At 40.5% G+C, this 12,824-nt stretch overlaps 1 protein-coding gene across 1 annotated transcript in view; it reads left to right on the top strand.

Moving 5' to 3' along the window:
• Positions 1–832: 832 nt before the first annotated feature.
• Positions 833–12,824, top strand: part of shcbp1 (SHC SH2-domain binding protein 1) — a 19,791-nt gene continuing 7,799 nt past the window's right edge. Inside the window, exons 1-8 of the mRNA XM_070964069.1 lie at positions 833–1,051; positions 5,839–6,072; positions 6,207–6,322; positions 9,506–9,714; positions 9,796–9,891; positions 9,972–10,202; positions 10,330–10,397; positions 10,983–11,092. Coding sequence (XP_070820170.1) covers positions 883–1,051; positions 5,839–6,072; positions 6,207–6,322; positions 9,506–9,714; positions 9,796–9,891; positions 9,972–10,202; positions 10,330–10,397; positions 10,983–11,092 — 1,233 coding nt within the window. The 5' untranslated portion in view covers positions 833–882. The remainder of the gene's footprint in view (positions 1,052–5,838; positions 6,073–6,206; positions 6,323–9,505; positions 9,715–9,795; positions 9,892–9,971; positions 10,203–10,329; positions 10,398–10,982; positions 11,093–12,824) is intronic.

Raw genomic sequence — 12,824 nt, 5'->3', positions numbered from 1 at the left:
GTACCCTAAATGTCTATGTATATATGTACATTTGTATATATTGTATATTTGTATATACACTGGTGTTTGTATATATTGTAATGTATATATTGTGTGGTGGACACTAACAATTAAAAAAAAAAAAACTGCGTTACACATACATTAGTTAGCTTCTGCATACTGCTGGGTATCTTGTGAATTTCACCCTGGTCATCATCTTTTCTTATTAGCAAGAGTGTGTCGTAATAGTTGATTATATTTTGTCTTATTAATATAGATCTGAAATGTAACTAAATGTAGTGCAGTAAAAAATACCATATTCGCCTCTGAAATGTAGTAAGTAAAAGCAGAAAGTAGCGGAAAGTTGAAATAGTCAAGTAAAGTACAAGCACCTTGATATTGTACATAAGTACAGCATTTGACTGGTTACTTTTCACTACTGTTGATGCATTGTACGTCATGGGAGCAGTCCTGCTTCCCTCCACAATCAACAAAGAAAAACCCATTATTGCTGTGTCTCAGCCGGTCTCCCCTGCAAACATGAAGTAACTAACTTAAGGATGAAAAAGTACCGCAAGTTGATCACTAATGTTGAAGGTGAAGGTAAAGTTACTCTACAGTTGACAGGAAGTAAACAGACGTACACGTCGTAAACCGATTACGTCATGCTACTTTTTGCAAAGTAATCTCGCGGGAGTTTGGCAGTTAGGAGGCGGGACATCCTGCAGTTGTATTGTTTTCGATTGGCTTCGACTCCTCAGACCGGGAATATTTTGAAAGTAACTGGGTGTGCGCTGTTAAGTTTGAGTTTGCTTGTCAAACTGACAGAGCTTTGTGGCGCTGGTGGCTTTTTAGCCATTAAAATTAACTTGGCGACGTATTCAGTAGTTGTTTTTAGTCTTCATGGAGCAGGAAGCCCAGGAAACCCCGTCTGTTGGAACGAGGGAAACTGTAAACGAGATGACAGACATTGTGGTGGTTGATTTTGAGTCCTACGTCAACGTTGAACTCGACATGGAAAAGAACAACGCGTTTTCTGAAGTGGAACATGATCTGCCCGGTATAACTCAAGGTCTGTTTCATGTTCGTGTCTTTTTCTCTCTTTTTTTTTTGCCTTGAAAAAATTTGGCTGTCGTGAAGTCAGTCTTGCCACATGTAACTGACTTCTAACGTAACGTTAGTTTGGGGGTCAGACACTTGGTTTTCTGCATTAAGGTGACAAACGTAGTCACACTTTGTATGTTTTCGCATCTTCTCTGCGTCGATGCACCAAACGCTTATCAGTACTAATTAGAAATAATCTAAACCTAAAGTTACATAAGTTATAAATGACAACACGCATTTCCTTCGGGTTTTATCATCCACCCTACAACACTGAAAGACAAAAAAAATAAAAAAATAAAAATAAATCGGTGCCTAACAACACACAAACAAATGATAAATGGTAGTTGGCACTGGCACTAGTTTCTGCTCGCACGATGCTGTACAGTCAACAGTGACACTTAACATTTGACTTTAAATGGAATCTGGCCAGGTTTGAACTAATAGTAAATGCTCTTTCCTAGTGTGTGTGTGTGTGTGTGTGTGTGTGTGTGTGTGTGTGTGTGTGTGTGTGTGTGTGTGTGTGTGTGTGTGTGTGTGTGTGTGTGTGTGTGTTTGAGCGAGCTGACCTGTCAACAGGATTACCTTCTGTTTCAGATCTGTTTCATCTGAGAACTGGTGAAATTGAAGGCTGTAGTTATTCATGCAACAAATCTGTGATTCGAACCTTCTTCTGTGTAGTCTACATATCTGTGACTGAGGGGCAGACAGAAACGGACACGTACATGTGTGGACCACCATGTAGTCTGTGATAGTGTCCATTACGTTGTCTGACAGCGTTGACTCCACAAGGGGGCACTAGGTGGCAGTGCTGTTACTGTGATTGCATCTCTCTCTTTCTTTGTCTCTCTTTCTCTTTCTCTGTCTCTTTCTCTCTTTCTGTCTGTCTCTCTCTCTTTCTCTGTCTATCTATCTCTCTTTCTCTGCCTGTCTCTGTCTCACTTTCTCTTTCTCTGCCTGCCTGCCTGCCTGCCTGCCTGCCTGCCTGCCTGCCTGTCTGTCTGTCTGTCTGTCTGTCTGTCTGTCTGTCTGTCTGTCTGTCTGTCTGTCTCTGGCTCTGGGTGAGCGGGCAGCTGGCCGCCCATCTGCCTGTTAAAAGGAAGGTTTCCTCGCCACTGTCACCAGGTGCTTGCTCATGAGGGAATTGTTGGGTCTCTGTAGATAAAGAGTATAGTCTGTACCTGCTCTATATGGAAAGTGTCCTGAGACAATTCAGATTGACTTGAATTAGAGAAGACAAGCATATATTAACAAGCATATATTATGTTGGTTGCTGTTAACAGAGGCTCCAGTCTTCATTGTAGTTACACACTTGATAAACCACAGGATTGCAGAGCGACATTAGGCTTCATGATCAAAGTTTTATGTCATGTCAATGCTTTTGTCCATATTCTGACACTCCCTCTCTCACTCGTCCACATGAAAGCTCATGTGGACGAGTGAGCTTTGTTGCCATGGAAAAAATACATTTACCTTGCTAAAGGAGGTAAACGTACTCCATATAAGTAATGATAAATTAAAGTGTCAACAGAACTGAGGAACATCGCCACCTTGCAGTCACATATAGAAATACATGCCTATAAATAACCTAAAACTGTATGAATTTAATCCTCCACCACCACCGAATGGTTTCACTTCCACTATGAAATAACAACTAATTTATTCAGTTCAATTCAATGCATGTGTTTGTGACACCAAAATGGCAACCCACCATTTTATATTAAGTAAGTAAAGAATCCATCCATCCATTTTCTATGCCGCTTATCCCTTTCGGGGTCCCGGGGGGGCCGTAGCCTATCTCGGCTAGTAAGTAAAGTAAACAAAGTTAAATAGAACTAGTAAAATTTAAATTAGTTTTGAAATTTGAGTCCTTTTTTCAAAGTCTGTGTTGTCACTTAGAAGTCCCAGGTCAGCAGGACCATACTGTGTAGAAAGCAGAGTTGCTCAGCAGCTCTCCTGTGAGTCAAGGTGAGCTCACTCAGAACGGACGAGGGTGGTGAGGTCGTTATCGTGAAGTCTATCAACTGTAATGGAGTGCATTATTCAGTTACTCTGGTGGAAAAGCAACAAATATTAAAAGCCAGCGCTTTCACCTTCACTGATTGAAATCTCATTTTCAGTGGTATGATTGGGAGGGGCATGTTCGTCCTAAATTACGTATCGTAAAGATAGATCATAAGATTGTGATGTTCATTGCATCTTGTGTTTCAGCTCATATGAGACCATATTTCTTGCTTTCCAAAGCAATATGATGACAAGAGAGGTGTATGGGTCTAAGGAATAAAGCGAAAAAAAAAAATCTTTATTGGCTCCAAATAGGAAAGAAAATGTGTTTTGGAAGAGGTATCCTGCCCCATATTCTAGGTTAATTAGTAAATTCATTGTGATTAATTCTCAGAGTTAGACAAGCGGTAGGTTTCAGCCCAAATAAAACTATTAAACTTAAATAATATACTTTGGGATCTCTGCTTAATAGTCAGTGTACCACAGGGCATGTCTATCAATTACATCTACTTACGGCAGCAACAGACACAAAAACAGAGTTCCCCACATCAAAGCTAATACTCTAGTGATTTGATTGGCTTCAAATGAGTCCTAATGTCAACACAGTTTCTCTTGATTGTCTCTCAATATTAAATACACTAACATTGCTCCTGCGTGTTTGTCCACAGTAGATGCTACAAGCCACATTAGCCATGGAATGTGCTAACACCAAATTCAACGGGCTAACCAGCAAAATAAACTGTCAACAACGTAGAAATGGCAAAACTTACAGGTTTGAAATATAAAGTTGATATCAATCCATATTTGAGATTCAGTTTTGAAATGAATCCTGCTTTGCACTGGCCCTGAAAGCAGGCAGAGTTTTCCAGTTGTTGTGGGGACATTTCCATCAAGTTAATCTACTGGGTCCTCACTGCCTCCGATGGCAGTAGCAGTCCGATGCCTCCTGGAAAACAGTGGACCAATTTTCCAGTCGTGCACAAATTATAGAAAAAGTAAAATGTCCTGGCAACACTTGTCTTGTCCTGGAAAATAATTTTAACATTGTCCTATTTTCCTTTAGCTGAGCATGAACTAGTACACTATCTATCAGAGCTCCCCGAAACAGATAACATTGCCATCTGAAAGGGCTAATTTATGTTCAGGATCATATTGATGTTCAAATAGTAAATTATGGACAGGCTGCACTCAGTTATGTTGTGGAAATGCTGGGAACACCCCCCAAAGTCATGTCGATAGCAGCACATGCAGGCTAGACAACATTATAACTTAAGTGGTCAAAATTCCAGATAATGTAGGTTGCCTTGTCCTTCAAATGTAAATATTAGTCACTGCTGGCTGGTAATTGTGGTAGGTGTCATTAAGTTTATAGATAATGTTCTTACCAGCATTCTTCCCGACTTGGTTTTTAATTTAAGTGTGGCTAGGAGTAATGGTTTCATGTGTGCTGGGTATTGTTGAAAGACTTTGATAATAATGACTGTTGAAAGGGTCACAACAATGAATGGAACCAAAACAGTATGTGAGTACACCAGCTAGATACTGGCTAACAATACTTTTTCACTTGGTTAGCATTGTTCCTGCAAATGCAATGCTGCATTATTAAAGTAAAATGGACCGTAACATTACATGAAATGTTTTGTTTTAGCCATTGCTCACATTGGTTGTTATAAGCCTTGTTTAAGACTCCACTTAATATTACTAATAAAAGAACAGATTAACAGACTAACAGATTCAACTCTTACTTTGAAATTAAGGTCTGGAAATTCCAGTGTAGATACTCTTTAACAAAAAGGTTGGCATCCTTTCACGTTTAGTGGATGTAACTACCATATGATAATTCTAAACGCATTAGTAGCACAATACATTAGCCAACAACAGCTTAACTGGAGAATCCACTGGGCACAGCTGTTTTGTGCTCCAGCTGCAGTGTGGGTTTGTTCTGTCCTCCACACAGCTTCATACCCACCCACTCACTGGGACTGTTTCAGAATTTGTCTGCCTCATTGCGTTGACTTGCATAGATTTTGCAGATTCTTTGATATTTGTGTTTCTGCTAGGGTTAACAAGGCTACGTATTTAAATAGTTTTGTCTGTTTTGTGTTTATTGTTGCTACTCAATCGTCTGCACAGGGTGTTTTATTTTGAAAATTGACTGGATTCTCTTTGCTGTTCCTATGTCTGTGTAGCCTGATATGGTTTCCTTCAAAAATAAACTAAGTGTGTACACTCCACAGAGCTGAGTCTTGGATGCTTCTGAAATACACTGTGGTGGAATCACAAACATTGTCTGAAATGGGTTTGATCAGCTCCAGTTGGCTTGATCAGCTGCAATTTCAGGTTGGACTGTCCGCCATGGGTGACAGAAAATGTTTTCTTGAAAACTGCAGTTTGTCTTGTAGGCTTCTCATTCCCACCGTCAGGAGACTGTTGGACTTGAGCTTGAGTTATTCACTGGCATTTTTAAAAAGCTACATGTCTAAATCTCTATAAGACAGGGTGAGAATGGCATTTACTTTCAGATAATTTGCTAGACCTGGCAGTTAGTGGATGTAATTATTTAGTAACAACTCTGTATGTAAGAACTAGTTTGTGGGGTGCAACCTGTTTCAATGCAGTGCATAAAACTCCAATTCGTTAAACACTTTGAATGAGACAAAGGTCCAACTTTTGAATGTCTGATGCAGAAGGTGAGAGAGAAGAAACCAAAATTGTTCTACAGCTCTTTTATGTACTTATTTTTTTCCCCAAAAGCTCTGTTTCAGAATGAAGAGGAGGATGAAGATGTGAGTGATAATAATAATGATGATGATGATGATGACGACGACGATGACAGTGGCACCGACCACTTTAACACTGAAAAGCTGGGGACGCAGCTGCAGAGATGTGAGCGTCATGGAGAAGTGAATTCAAGTCTCCCTGACACCTTCCAAACCGGCCACCTGCTATTCTATGAAAGGTTCAAGGCATACCAGGACTACATGCTCGGTAACTACAGACATGCAGAAAACATGTACTTCTGGTCAATGTTCACTTTAAAGAATAACCTTGAATAATCCTTCTGAGCCATTACTTTCCTTATCTTAGCCTTTCTATGTATATTTGTATGTATTTGTGTGTAGGAGACTGTAAGCCCTCTGAGGTGAAGGCCTTCACAGCAGACTACCTGGAGAAGGTGGTGGAGCCATGTGATTGGTTGGCTCTGTGGTCTACTGACATCTTTGATGTTCTGGTGGAGGTAAAACTAACATTCGTGCACATACATCTCCCTTTATATTTTAAACATACTTGTATTCTGACCCCACTTGAACTTATTTCAATCCTGGGTCAGAAAGGGGATTTGGAAGAACTTGAAGCTATTCTTGCTGCACCAGCCCACAACCCATTTACCTTACATGGTTGTTGATGAGAGGATGCAGGATCTAAAATGAGTTCCTCAGCTGCTGTATGTGGTACCAGAAAGAGTTACGCAACAGTGGGTGCAGAGATCAACACAGTGACTCTGCATTGCTTCTCTGTGGAGCTGTTGTTGTTTTATCTCTAAGTGATTTGTCTGCAGTTCTTTGGATGTGGTGGTAAAAACAGGAATTCACTACAGTGGCTCTTGGTTAATAGTTAAGCCCCTGGTTAAGTTTGGAACTGTCTGGTCTAAAGGGACCCTACTTATTAACCCTCTGAGAGCCGCAGGATCGTATTCAATTCCAAATATCATGTTGTCTTCAGAGTTAATGGTCCTCTATGGTTTGAGCTAGAGACATGCAGTTTTTTTTTTTGGTTAAACTAGAAAAACCATGCTAACTGCACACTCCTGTTTGTCCATGTCAACTATTTACTTCCAGCGATTTCCATTCGATAATTCGTTAAGATGGAAAAGACGTGGGTAGTCCCTCCTTTTTTCCTCTCCTGGTGCATTGCTGGTTCTGTCTATATGGATCAGTTCCCATTCACCATCTTTGATGTGAATTCAAGAGTCACGTTTATCAGGATATCACAAACAAAAATGTTATGACAGTCAAGGCTTTGGAGCTAGTTTTTCAAGGCGAAGATGTTGAGAAAAGTGCAGACAACTGTGCACCTGAGTCTGCTACGAGGACAAGTTTATAAAATCCTATTATGAAATTATCCAAATTGTGATGGATATGTAGCTGGAGAGCAGGGAAATGTGCCTTTGGATAACAGATCTAAGCTATTGTTTTTGCACACTAGGGCACCATTTGTGCTACAAGCTACTGACAGACCTACAGTACAGTGCTTAACAAATTTATTAGACCACCCAAAGTAAGGTTTATGTCACAGCTGCCATAGATTAACAGCATTGGTAAATACCAAAATAATTTTTTATGTGTCTGTAATGGTTAATGCACCAATATGTAGAAGCTCTTTAACTGAAATGATATTTTTAATGCTAAAATACAATTATTATTGTTTTCCATTAATTTTCAAATTTACCAATAAAAAAAATAGAATAAAGCACAAAAAAATAGTAAAGCATATTATTATTTCTTGATTAATATGTCACATTATAGTCATTTACTTATATTCCTGAACAGAAAAGTTAGTTTTGGTGGTTGAATGTTATGCTTGATTAATTTCTGACTTCTCAGAGAAGCCCAGTGAGTTGGCTCAAATTTGGGTATATAAAGGTGAATTTAGTTTGAAATTCCTCATTCCTGTTCAAAATGGTTAAATGTTGACAGCTCACTGACAATGAAAGAGTCTGCTTTAAGCACTTCATGATGCTGGATGGTCTCTGAGACAAAAAGGGAAAGACAAAGTGTTCTCACAGTGTGGTCAAGTATGCTTTGGAGTCAATTGCTGAGACTGGTACTTACAAAATGTGCCAAGGAAGAGGCAGGAAACGAAAGTTACCTGAAGCAGATGTCAGACACCTCAAGATTTTTAGCACTAGAGACAAGAAGGAAGACCACTGCTGATCTTCAGGCAGAGATGAATGCTTCTAGATCAGAGTCTGAGAAAGTCTCCATAATGACCATAAGCAGACGACTGACGGAACAAGACTTAAAGGGAAGAATAGCTACTAAGAACCCATTATTGAGGCCTGCAAACATCCAGAAATGCCTCAGATTTGCCAGGGAGCACAAACACTGGACTGTTGATGACAAGTTTGAACTCTTTTGTCAGCATCGTCGTGTTTATGTCCACAGAAAAGCTGGAGAACGTTTTGATGCCAGACGCATTGCACCCACAGCGAAACACGGTGGAGATTCCATTATGATGGGGTTCCATTTTTGGAAATGGCGTGGATAAATTAGTGAACATCAACGGTATCATGAACAAGACCGTCTACCACAACATCTTAGCGCATCATGGGATAGAAGAAGAATTTCCTTTATTCGAGGAAACTGTACACGCCATGCATATGTGAAATTCCATCCCGCTATTTGACCCATCCATGGTCCATGGCAGACCAGGAGCGGTGGGCTGCCAGTCCTTTTCGTCACCATTGGTCAAGTGGTGATCTTCTCGCATGTTTTTAGTTTTTAGTGGGGGAGAACATGCAAACTCCACACAGAAAGGCCCCTTATTTGTCCTCAAGCAGCAGGCACCAAAGGTGAGGACACACCCAGCACCCACAGCGAGATTCGAACCAGGGACCTTCTAGCTGTGAGGCAACAGTGTTACCACCAAGCCACCGTTCCACCCATGGGATCCCTTCTGAATCTGATTGGGCGTGGGTTCACATATCAACAAGGCAATGACCCCAAGCATACTTCAAAGCCGTGCAGAGACTATTTGACCACGAAAAAGGAATCTAGAGTACTGGAACTGATGGACTGGCCAAGTCAAAGTCCGCATTTGAATCCTATTGAACAAATTTGGGATTTAGTAGATTCAAATATTGATCGCACAAAAGTTTCTGTCTGTGGGAACAGCTAGAAACTATTTGAAACTCAGTAACAAAAGAGACTCTCAAAAAGTACATAAAAACAATGCCAGCAAGAATACAAGCTGTTATCAAGGCCAAAGGAGGCCATACAAAGTTTTTTGGTTATTATGTGTGAAAAAGGACTATTTAGTCATTTCAGTTTGCTATTTGCCAAATAAATAACAATAATATTTTTAGTTGTAAACAAGTTTTTTAAAGATTTCTAAAATATTTATGTTTTCTTGTTTTTATGACGGGTGGTCTAGTAAATTTGTTAAGCACTGAATGTTTGTGTTTTCCCTGTAAACAAGCTGTTATCCTGAAAGAAATCTCTTTGCCTGTAGATGTATTTATGTACATAAATACTGTAACTACTGTATTAATTTTATTTTATAACTAATGTAAATATTTGTGTATATATTATATGTGTGTGTTGATCGAGGGAGCTGCGACTTACATTTCATTGAGCAGCCCTGTGTTGTAAAATGACAAATAACTGACCTTGACTGATTGAAGAGCTGCTCATGATTTCAGGTGTGTGATATGGACTTTAAGGATCTGAAGGCATGTGTGGGGCTGGTGCTGCCTCTGCAATGTGACACCAGAGGATGTGAACTCACTGAGGAGGCTATGAAGTCTCTGCTGGAGGCCACTCAGCACAAAGTCCCTCTGCAGGAGCTCCAGGTGGTCTACGATCAGTCTGGGGCCTTTGATCAGACTGCACTCGCTCTTGAGCACCTCAGGTGAGACATTTGTTTGATGAAGCGTACTGCCTACTTCTGCTACCTTTTGCTCTTTACTCTTCTATCCTCTTTTATCTGTAGATTTTTCTATAAACACATCTGGAGGCAGTGGGATGAGGAAGATGAAGATGATGACTTTGACTACTTTGTTCGGTGTGTGGAGCCTCGTCTCAGGCTGTGAGTGCACATCATACTTGTATTGTTGTAAATGTTGGTTCATACCCATTAATCCTAATTAAAAATATGTCTTATTTTAGCTACTATGACATCTTAGAGGACAGAGTCCCAGCAGGCCTGGTGACAGAGTACCAGTCCTTACTGGAAAACTGCTCCGGGTGCTTTCAGCAATTCTCAGTACTGCGCAGTGGCCTCAGTACCGACTCAGACTCAGAGCTGGACAACATATCCATGGTGGAAGGCCTGAAATTGTACGACCAGCTGGAGACATTGAAACGCAAGCTGCACATCATTGAGAACCCACTGTTGAGGTAGATGTGTTCAGAGTTCCCATCTCCAAATACCCTGCACAATTGCCACTACTTCCCCTGCCTGTCTGTCTTATATAACCCTCCGTCAAAATTTTCATCCTCCTTACCTCCATGATCCCCTGTCCAGGTATGTGCTGGGCTACAAAGGAAATGCGAGGCAGCAATGTGTGCAAAGCCGTGGGCTCAGGGTATCAGGTGAGTTATTGAAAAATAGTAATTAGTTAGTAGTTACCTCATTGAAAAGTAACAAAATTACTTATTAATTCCACCAAAAAATTACGTGTTACTGTGATAAGTACATTTTTCGTTACTTGAAAATGTTTATTTTGAAATGCTGCCACTGATAATAGGGCTGTGCGATGTGACCAGAATTTCATATCCCAATATACTGGAGGTAATTTCATATCCAGATAACGATACATATCATGGTACAGCACATTTTCTGTCAATTCAATGAATAGTTTATATAAAAATACCAAAATAAAGGACTTGGTCATATTTGATTATTTTTCTCCTTTCGTTGGTCCAAAATTACAATTCAGTATGTAACAAAATATAAAATATGAATGTACAAAATATAAAATTAAAAAATATATATACTATAGTTGTAAAACATGTCTGAGTTAAGGGGATTGTTTTGAGCTCTGGACTCTACTTTTGTGGCTCCCATTCGTAGATGGTAATTGTAATTGGGTTCTTTAGTTTGAAAAAAGTAATTAGTTATATTTGTAGTTACCACCCTTAACACCCTTAACACATTGCTTTTGTAACACTCATCAGGTATGAAGGTGGTTCATGTGGTCACAGCCTCCTGCAGCACCATCCAGCTCCAGTCCCTCCTCAGTGACAGACTGCTACCTCTGTGCTCCTCTGAAGACACTGAGATTCAGGTCAGTACCACTCACACTTGCAGTGTGACTGGAGTCGGGCTGCAGCAGACGGGTCCATTTTGGATCCGGTTCCTGGTCTGCAAAATACCTGGTTTCATTCAGCTGAAACTCTAACAAATCATCGATTTGGTCAAAACCAGTGCTGTCAAAAATATTGCGTTAACGAAAATCAATTTTAACGGCATAATTGTTTTTATTGCGAGATTAACACCCTTTGTGACCTTGTGAACTTGTAGTTTTTTATAAGCTGTGGCCACTGCTAGTAATGTAAGAAAAACTACAGGATCCGATTGTAAACCGGAAACAAAACAATAGGCATGCCCCCACGCACGTGTTTGGTCTTGCCTGCTTGTAAAAGAGTAGGCTACCGGTTTGTGTGGATGTGAAGCGGGAAACGGCGAAATGGATGCGAACAAGATTCTGAATGGAAAGTTTAGTTTCAAAAAAGTTGCCACATGGGTCGACATCCAGTGTGAAAAACCACTTGATGGCCAAACACCCAGCGAATGCGAATTCTCTACCGCCTCCTTGTCAAAACCAGGCGACAATGGATGGCTTTCCACAGAGGCATATGGATGCTGTTATGTTCAGAGGAAACTTAAGAAAGGAAAGTTTAAGCCATGGTTTAACTGCACTATAGCCTGAGTCCTAGTTTACAATGATGTGCGCTTTGTAACTTTATTTTGTATCACTCTGTTTCGATCCCTATGAAAGCGTTGTTGAAGGGGCTTTTTTGTAACCAAGTATTTATTTTTTTGTCATCTGTTTATTGACAGTTTTATATTGTGTGAGATTTGATTCATTCAAATGTGAATGACTGCTCAAAGTGAGAATGTTACTGTGAAATGTAACACTACACGTTGTTGTTTTCAGTAAAAAAAACATTTACACAAAGCAAGCCTATCCACTTTCCATGTTGATAAGAGTATTAAAATGATAATTGAGACATTTAGAATAGATAAAAATGTGTGATTAATTTGCAATTAATCGCAAGTTAATTACGACATTCATGAGATTAATCGCAATTAAACAATTTAATTGATTGACAGCACTAGTCAAAACATTTTGATGGCTGCTCCTCATGTTCAGCCAGCTTTGACTGTCACTTTTACCAGTTAAAACCATAAACATAAGCAGGAGTAGATTAGCTCAGCTGTAGCTCCATCCATCCATTATCTATACCGCCTATCCCTTTCGGGGTTGCGGGGGGCTGGAGCCTATCCCAGCTTCAATGGGCGAGAGGCGGGGTACACCCTGAACCGGTCGCCAGCCGATTGCAGGGCCACATGTAAGGACAAACAAACATTCACTCTCACACTCACACCTACGGACAATTTAGAGTCATCAATTAACCTAATGAGCATGTTTTTGGTCTGTGGGAGGAAGCCGGAGTACCCGGAGAGAACCCACGCATGCACGGGAAGAACATGCAAACTTCACACAGAAAGGCCCCGCCTGACCCGGGGATCGAACTGGCAACCTTCTTGCTGTGAGGCACCCGCACTACCTGCTGCGCCACCGTGCAGCCAGCTGTAGCTCATTAGCATTAATTCACTAAAGTTTGCGTGTTCTCCGTTTTGTCTCTGAAACAACTGCGAACATTCATAATACAGTTTTCAGTGGACATTGAAACCACAGCTGAGCCGTAACTGAGCCACAGCAGAGCCACAGTGAGACACACAACATCCGGCTGCACTATGTCTCATTTCACAAAAGTGAAATGGTTGCGTGT

The sequence above is a fragment of the Chaetodon trifascialis genome, chromosome 1 (assembly GCF_039877785.1).
Source record: "Chaetodon trifascialis isolate fChaTrf1 chromosome 1, fChaTrf1.hap1, whole genome shotgun sequence".
NCBI classification, from domain to species: Eukaryota; Metazoa; Chordata; class Actinopteri; order Chaetodontiformes; family Chaetodontidae; genus Chaetodon; species Chaetodon trifascialis.
The sequence above is the reverse complement of the archived record's forward strand: the minus strand, read 5'-3'. Positions and strand labels throughout refer to the sequence as shown.